Genomic DNA, 8,758 nt, shown 5'->3' with positions numbered 1-8,758 from the left:
GAGGCTGCCCAGAGAGGTGGTGGAGTCTCCCCCTCTGGAGCCATTCCAAACCCTCCTGGACGCCGTCCTGTGCCACTGCTGGAGGTGCCCCTGCTCTGGCGGGGGATTGGACTAGATGATCTCCAGAGGTCCCTTCCAACCCTGACCGTTCTGTGATTCTGTGAACACCTCCGTTTGTGCAGCACTTGCTCAGAACGCTGGTGCTGCGCTACGGTCAAAGCCGCCCTTTGGGCTGTCCCGCTGGACTGCCCAGAGCATCCCCAGGAAGGTCAGAGAGAGGTGGAGAGGTGGCACGAGCACAGAGGAGGGAGCACAGTCTGAGACCGTACGCACGCTTATTCCTGGTGTGCTCCGGTTCTCCGGAGAAGGCGTTCCTCTGCCTCAGCATCCCTGCGGTCCCTGAGCTCCTCACTGTCAGACACCCCTTGGGTTCACCGCCCATCTCGCTTTGTGAAGGGATCTCTTTGGCTTTTTACTTTCTTAATGATCAGTCCGTGCTGGCTTGTGCTCTTTTGTCTGGGAGTTCAGAGCTCAAAAATACCCATAAAAACAGTTTCTTTAGAGAACAGCTGTTTCTTCCTGGAAGATTTTGCAAACCCTCTCCCATTCCCAGGTTCTTCAGTGTGGGTCTGTGCTAAATGCAGATGGCTTCATGGTGACAACTTTGTCTCTCCCTGCCAGAAAGGTGTGTTTCGGCTCATGAACGAGGACTATTTCATCGAACCGGTGTCCGCCAGCTTTCAGGAGGCCGGAGCAGCGCAGCCCCACAGGATATACAAGCGCCAGGCGCCCGAGCACGGGGCAGAGCAAGGCAGGAGGCCACCAGCTCCACGGGAAACCTGTGGCGTCCAAGGTATGGTCCCCTTCCTCTCACACTTTTGCGATGAGCCGGTAGCAGCTGGGTCCTGTGAGTCGTATGAAGCACATTGTGGAAAGATAAAGGGAGCAGGTCCAAGCCTCAGCCCCTGGCGATGCCGCCGGTGGGTGGGTGTCCGATGGCCGGGAGCTGCTCGCTGGGAGACAGCCCAGTGGCCCCAGTGGTGCCCACATAACCGTTCCCACGGGTGTTTTCATTGCAGGAGAGCTCATTCAAATGGCTGCTCGGGAGAGCTGGCTCGCCGAGCACCGGGCGGTGGGTTTATGGCATTAATGACCAGAGCCCACAAGTCACGGGAATCACTGCAGAGCACAGGGTTGGGTGTTTTTTTTTCTCCTGCCAATTTTTCTGTGTTTGCTTATGTTTCTCACATGCATGACTCAGTGCGTGCCGAACCGCAGGCCTCTCACTCTCATCTTCTCCTCCTGGCCCCGCTGCAAGCGCCCCGTGATGTGGAGACTTGAGTATTTGTTTTGATTTCCTTGCAAACACCGGTTTCTGACCTGCCAGGGCATTGGGCTTTTGGAGTGAAACCCGGTCGCTGCCCCGGGGGTCTCTGTGCTGCGGCGCAGAGCGCGCATGCCAGCGCCTTCTCCTCTCTCTGGAGCAGATGGGTCGGATAAACTTCCAAACCCAACACTGTGAGTAATGAGGGCTTCAGTGCATCCCCAGCAGCTCACGGGTGCTTTATTCCTCGTCTGCATCAGTGAAGCTGCGTGTTCCAGGCAGTGCATCCTGTTTTGCATATTTCCTAGAGCTCTCTGCTTTTGGAAAATTTGGGGTTTGTTGTTTGGTTGGGTTTTTTTCTATAATCAGGTTATCTTCAGGCATTTTTCTGTTAATCTATATTAATTATTTAACCTATGGTAGTAATCATAATGGCTCCTTCCAGACTTTGAAGTCTGTTCATTGTAAATGAATTTCACTGGGTGTAATACAGGTGTAACGCGCATCACTCCACTGCAGCCTGGGCTCGCAAAGTGCGTGTGGTGTGTACGCCCTGGAAAGGAAACCAAAAGTGTGTAGGATTTTAATTACTGCAAGCCTTTCGTTTGGTACTGATGTATAGCAGGTTTTCTTTGCAAATCACCACGCGGGCAGCTGGCGTGAGGCTGTCAGGTGTTATTTAGCTGCTGTCAATACACGGCGCAGCCTGTGTGTACAGCTGGGCGAGTGTTTAAGAGGGGTCTCACGGGGAAAATGCCGTGCGAACCTTCCCTGGGATCCCGGGAGCCCTCTGCGCCCGTCTTCTCTGCAGTACCTTCACGTCCCGGCTGGAAGCTTAGCAGCGAAGGACACAATGGGAACAAGCTCCAAGGAAGCTGTTGCGATTAAACTGTCAGAGTGGTATTAGCAATTCATCAAATTATCCAGATGCTTGGGATTTTTCGGGCTGGGGAGATCATTCAGCTAAAGTACAGTATAGTCCATAAAATGTAAAAGTCTATTGTTAGCAAAGTAAGGCTGAGCCCTTAGAAACTGATCATAAAAGCCATTCCCACTGAGTGGGATGTGGTTTGTAAAGCCTTTACCCAGCTTGGGGCTGACCCTGACCTTGATCTTGGAGCAGCGTCACAGGAAAAGTCTCCACATGAGAATTCCCAGTTGCTGGTGTGCGTGAGGAGCATCCGAGCTTTCCTCCTCCTCCTCTCCCTGTGCAGCCCAGTGAATGTTCCCGTTGTTTCTCCTTGGGAAGGAGCAGAGTTCAGTCTCCATGTGACCGAGGAAATCTCTGTGTAGTTCTGCAACATCTCGGTCTTGCTCAGGATACTGATGATCTTCAGCATTTGACTCAAGACATCAGTCCAGCTTCGGGAGTTTGTCCTGTTGGAGAGCTGTCTCCCTCTGCAAAATACAAATTCATGATGATAATCAGAAATGTTGAGCCACCGGTATTTCTCGGTGGTACATGCTCAAGCATCTCTGCAGGGTTGCCTGTAAATTCATAGGTCGATACAAACCCTAATAGCTCTGCTCTGGGATGGTCCACGTTCCTCCTGGAATATTGCAAACCCTGCTCTAGTCAAAGAAATTACTTCAAATGCTTAATGCTTTATTTTGTATTTTTTTTTCCTATCACGCTAATGTTGCTGTGCAACAGCCTGAGGTCACAGTCTTCACCCCCCCAGTAATTTTTTGGAACATAGAGCACAGCAAAATACACATAGGTCATGGGTCTACGTGTGGGCCTCCTTCTCAACACCAAAAGGTTATTTCTTTGAATTAAAATAAAAAAGGCCTTGATGATATTTTACCGATGTTGCAGATGTTTTACCAAAAAAAAAAAAAAAGAGTTTTTTCCCACTTTGTTCCCTCAGAATCTCAGGAAAGCCTGGAGAGGTCTGAGAAACGGAGGGAAAGATGGGAACAGAAGCAGCGCAGGATGAGAAGGATAAAGCAGCGCTCCATCAGCAAGGAGAAGTGGGTGGAAACGCTGGTGGTGGCAGACACCAAGATGATAGAATACCATGGGAGCGAGAACATAGAGAAGTACGTGCTGACCGTGATGAACATGGTGAGTCCTGGTCTTCTCAATGGCAAAGCCACCAGGTCCCTGGGGACACGGCTATGAGACATAAAGACCACTGGGCTTGCCAAGGACTCATCCCTGGTGGGGCCTCAGCAAACCTCTCACCAGACGGGCTGTTCCCACCCCCGCGGTGGCTTTTCTGCATTGCTCAGCGCTCCGTCCGCTGTGGGAGGACAGGTCGGTGTCAGCGAGCCCCAGGCCAAAATCTCCGTGCAGCCAGGAGCAGCTCAGCATGCCGCGGCTTCACCTTCCCCATGGGCTCAAGGGCTGTTCCCTTCTTCCCGCCGTGGGGAGGGATAACGTGGCCTCCCAGGGAGATGCCCCAAGGGCAGGGATGCTCCAGGGAAGGGAGGTGGTGGGTGCTGCCCGTGGCTCTCCCCAGGCAGGTCTGCAGGCAGCTTGGGCCCGGGGACACAGCTGAAGCTGAAACCACCCCGAAGCCTGCACGAGGGCCACCCACGGCCTTCTGCGTGGTGAGGAAACCTCCTTGTAGGAGGAGAGACCCGCAGGGACCTACCTGGGAGCTTTGGCTCAGACTCCCTCGAACGCGGAGCTGGGAGCGCTCCGGGGCAGCTGCCGTCTGGGCCAATGTCGGCACCGGCCTGGTTAGCAGGAGAGACGTGAATGGCTTTCCTGGGAAGGTGCCACTGAGGACAGCGAAGGGAAGGAGCACCAGGTTGTGGTGGTCTTCACTGGGAATCTGGGGCGATGTTGCTGGTGGCGTAAAACAAGCAGATAAGTCAGCATGAGTTGGTGTAGTCTGCTCACTCATCTGCTGCCACCGGTAGCACCTATTTGCATTTCAGAAGAGGGCTTTGGTTGATGGCCAGAGAGGGTGGGATTGGGCAGAGGACCTCACGGTAACACCCCTGGGTCTCTGGGGGTTGGCGAAGGCACCTGGAGAGCACAGCTTTCCTTTGAGATGTTAAACACATCTGTAGGGAGTGAAAGCAGAGGTGCTGCCCCGGGTATTTCTGGTTGAGTGTCAATGTGCTACACAGATTATATCAATTTTGAATAGATACCCTCACACTCCCGAGGCTTTAGTCCAGGTCTGCATCTGCTCTTGTCTTTCATTTTGGGGAACTCGCCGAGATGTTGTCAAGAACCTTCAGTAGCTTCCCCTGGAGCTCGTGTTCCCCTGGAGCTCGTGTTCCCCCGCAGACGTACTTACCAGCAGCAGTGTCGCAGGGCAAAGTCTTTCTTTCGGGCTTTATTTCTTTGCCGTTTGCATGTTGCAGGTGGCGGGTCTGTTCCACCACGCCAGCATCGGGAACCCCATCAACATCGCCATAGTGCGACTCATCCTGCTGGAGGACGAAGAGGTAAAAAGAAACCGCGGTGACTCACGCTGCCCTCCTGGCAGCCGGGCTGGGGCACGGGGGAGGTGGCCTTGGGAGCCCATCAGCTCTCTCTTCTGCTGTTTTCATGGTCTGGATGAATTTGCCTAAGATAAGGCGGATGCCTGTGCCTTGCTGTCTTGTCTTCTGTGTGGGCTGCAGCCCTGGTGGAGTCAAGGGGACGGCATGGTCAGGGGAGCTGCAGTCTGATCCTTATAATAATTTAGGATAACTCAGCATCGCCGCCAGTAGCGGTGGGAGCGAGTTGTTGGCTGTTTGTGGTCCCCGCTGCTCAGGGAGCCTGACGCCACTCGGACGGGCTCCCCAGCTGCGGCCTTCTCCATCAGCCAGGACGGGATATTTTCCCGCAGTGTTTCTTAACCCCCGGTGTCAGATGAGCTAACGTTTCGGTTGAATCACAGATGAAAAGAAAGCAGAAAAGGGCTGTATTCCCACCCAGCCTACAACCTATAAATATGGAGCAATTCCACCTGGATGGCAGTTACTCCCGATCTCACTCTGATCTGTCTGAGATCAGACCCCTCCCCACTGCGTCCTAAAACCCAAACGGATCTGGCAGCAATATGACAGCAGGCTTTTAATTGTGTTGGCAGGAGGATCTGAAAATCTCCCACCACGCAGACAACACCTTGAGAAGCTTTTGCAAATGGCAGAAGAGCATCAACGTTAAAGGAGATTCCCATCCCCTGCATCACGACGTCGCAGTCCTGCTCACGAGGTATTGTGCCCGCACGTGAATTTTGTGCTGTAGGTGCTACGGTGGCAGCTAGAGACACGTCTGCGGGCGGGGGGCAGGTGGGCAGCCAGAGGAACGTCTCGGTGGGAGCTGTTGAAATCTCCCTCTCCGTGCCTGAGCCCTGACTGGGCACCTGCACATAAGATCCGTAGCATGAAATCTGAAGATAACCTGGTGCTAATGGCTGGAACTGGTCTCATATCTCAGGTTTAAAACTGGAGACAGCTCCCAGTTAACTAGCAGTTGTGGTTTCCAAACCAGGTTTTCACCACGGCCCGCTTGCCAAGCCCCAGAACGGCTGGATCCTGCCAGGAGATGTACAGAGGGATTAACTCTCCTTTTCCCTTGGAGGCTAATGCTGGGGTTGGCAGAGGAGCCTCCGAGAAGGCCCGTGACCTCCCATGAAGCCCGCAGGAATTCCTGCTTCTGGCCAAGTTTATATACCTTGCAGTCAGAACAAGGTTTAATGGTTTCAGGCTGTGCAGCAGCTTGGCTCTTGGCAGTAGCGTGGTGGCTTGTGTGATGATTCACAACCCACAACAGTTTTATCTTCTGTAGGAAGTTTGCTTTGTAGCAGAAATAAGGCACTTAAGGCCGTGTACTTCAGTGGAGTTGTTCTTCCTGGGTGGCTGGAGCTCCTTTGCCCTGGACCACAGCACCCCCGGGGATGTGCTTCCCCGAGCAATGTAGTAATTGCTTGATTATCCCCAGCATCAGCTTTATTTATACAATGGAGTAAATGTAGCCAGGCTGGCTAGCAGTTCCCATTAATCAGGCTTAATAAGAAGCCGGGGATACCAGGAGAGTAAAGGGGAAAGGAAAGGTCATAAATCTTTCCATTGCAGAAAGACGTTGGATGTCTCCATTCTTGCTTCTGTTTGGCCAGTGTCCGTGTCTTCCTCCATGGGCTGGGACGTGTCTCGTGCTCCTTCCCGCGCCTCGCGTTGGGTCCTGCCGCTCTCAAACCCCCTCTTTGCTCTCTGTCTGTGTGTTCGTTGTCTCCGTCGCCCAAGGAAGGACATCTGCGCAGCCATGAACAGACCCTGCGAGACCCTGGGTCTGTCCCACGTGGCGGGGATGTGCCAGCCCCACAGGAGCTGCAACATCAACGAGGACACGGGACTGCCCCTGGCCTTCACTGTGGCCCACGAGCTCGGACACAGGTACCACCGGCTTCCTCCTCCTCCCCTCTGACCTCTGTCCTCTGCGCTGCTCAGTCGGGGCTTGCGAAGGCACGGGTGGAACTTGGGAGAAGATTGCTGAGCGGTTCCTCACTGCTGCAAACCTTCCTCGGCACCGGGGAATTCACCCTGCTTTTTGGTTGCCCCAGGTTCAATGAAAATCACGTAATCCAAAGCAACCTGGACAAACTGCGTTTGGATGTTGTCCTGTGTTGCTGATGCTGAAGGTTTTGGAGAAGAGGGTTGCCCGTTAGGAAGTTTTAGAATAGGGTCTGCTTATAGAATCGGTGACAGAATTTTACCTGCCCTAATTTCAATTAAATTTTGACGAGATCACTTCAGCCTCACGGTTCATAATAGATATCTTTATATGGTAAAACCACGTACCTAGTGCGTTTAATTAACTCCATCTTGTTCAGTAGTCTCATTACTTTTTTCTCGGCTGAGTTTTCAGTAAAAAAGCTGAAATAGAAGCATGGGACAAAGTTCGGGGCAGTGTCCCTGGTGTCACTAAAACGTCCCACATGGCCAGATCCCCCGGTCCTGTTAATGACCGAGTCCCCGCCGAGCCGGGACGGTTTGCGATGTCCGGCGTCGCGTGTCGTTGTGCTGGAAGGCAGAGAGGCTGCGCGGTTGTAGCGGCGTGCGGCTCACCTCTCCTTTGTGGGACTGTGCTCTTACACAGTTTTGGGATTCAGCATGATGGAAGCAGCAATGACTGTGAGCCAGTTGGGAAAAGACCTTTCATCATGTCTCCACAGCTCCTGTATGACACGTCCCCGCTCACCTGGTCCCGCTGCAGCCGGGAGTACATCACACGATTCCTCGAGTAAGTCCTCCCTTCCTCTTCTTCCTCGCTGGCGGGGTGCTGGGGGTGGCTCGGGGCCGGGGGCTGCGGCCAGGGACGGAGCCAGCCCATGGCGCGCAGAAGTCAGCGCCGCAGCCCGGGGGGATGCTTTCATCTCGCTCGGCTCCCTCCGTCCTTGCTGCGAACGGTGCGGGTTCGAACACAAAAGCAGCGCGAGAGTTTGGGGGGTGGCACGGGGGTTGTGGCTGGAGCAAATAAAGCCAGAGCGGTTTTCCTCGAGGCTCTGTGCAGTGTTCTTCGGTGCTGTGCAAGGGGCAGATGATGTTTGCTTGTAGGAGGCGTCACGTGAGGAAATGTGACTGAGCCAAATTTTTCCAAGTATTTGTTTATTTTTAGCACCCCGTGGCTGGTTTTCCAGCCTGTTGTTATTAAGTTCCTAGGAACAGGGCCCGGAGATTTGCATTTGTCAGCCAATGTCTTGCGCTGGAGAAACGTTTTCCTCCCTTGTGGCAGGAGAGCAGTGAGAGCAGCGGCAGGAGCGGGGCCGGGCAGAGCCGGTGAGGGACCGGCAGTTACGTGGTGGGGACAGTCTGGGGCAGAGCTCCCGGTTCTCAGTCCCCGCCTGGAACCTGTGGGCTTGGGCCCCACGCGGGGTGAATTATCATTGATTTACGGATTTTGGTGGAACGGAGCTTTCTCGTATCCGCAACGTTCTTGGCCCTCTGCTTTTAACCTTCGCTTTTCGATGAAGAATTTCCTGCTTGCAATGACCTCGGGCTGCTCCGAGCTGTGACGGGGACGAAACAGAGCAGCTGGATGCTTCTGCAGTGGGGTTTTGGTCTGCGGGCTCCCCCCAGAAGGGGCAGCTCTTCCTTAAGAGCGGAGCAGAGCCCGGGAGGTGTCTCTCACCGCCTGTGACGTCCCCCAGGCGAGGAGCAGCCCGTTGCCAGTGCAGACATGAGTGCACTATAATACGATGTTGGCAGGAGAACGGGAAGGAGTGAGCCAGCAAATGAGACCCTGCTGACCTGGGGTTGCTAGCTGTGCTTGGAATGGACCTCTTCTCTTAAAAAAAAAAAAAAAAAAAAGCACTCTCAGATGATGATTATTATTTTACAAATGCTGCCAAATATTTAAGCATCTGAAAATGATTCACGTCTTTGACGGCGGCACGGCCCCGGTGCTGCTGGTCAGGCCCGGGGTGCAGCCGGGACCAGGCGACCCTCTTGGGGAGGCTGTGGGGCGGGGTCCGCTCGGACACCCGG

The 8,758-nt window shown here is 54.0% G+C and overlaps 1 protein-coding gene across 1 annotated transcript in view; it reads left to right on the top strand.

Annotated features, from left to right (window-relative positions):
- Positions 1-8,758, top strand: part of ADAMTS7 (ADAM metallopeptidase with thrombospondin type 1 motif, 7) — a 55,807-nt gene that overhangs the window by 9,616 nt on the left and 37,433 nt on the right. The window contains 6 exon segments of the mRNA XM_009881163.1: positions 682-853; positions 3,196-3,392; positions 4,649-4,732; positions 5,362-5,486; positions 6,518-6,667; positions 7,371-7,514. Coding sequence (XP_009879465.1) covers positions 682-853; positions 3,196-3,392; positions 4,649-4,732; positions 5,362-5,486; positions 6,518-6,667; positions 7,371-7,514 — 872 coding nt within the window.

This window comes from Charadrius vociferus, unplaced genomic scaffold, assembly GCF_000708025.1.
Source record: "Charadrius vociferus isolate BGI_N301 unplaced genomic scaffold, ASM70802v2 scaffold623, whole genome shotgun sequence".
NCBI lineage: Eukaryota > Metazoa > Chordata > Aves > Charadriiformes > Charadriidae > Charadrius > Charadrius vociferus.
Note: the sequence above shows the minus strand (reverse complement) of the source record. Positions and strands in the feature narration are given on the sequence as shown.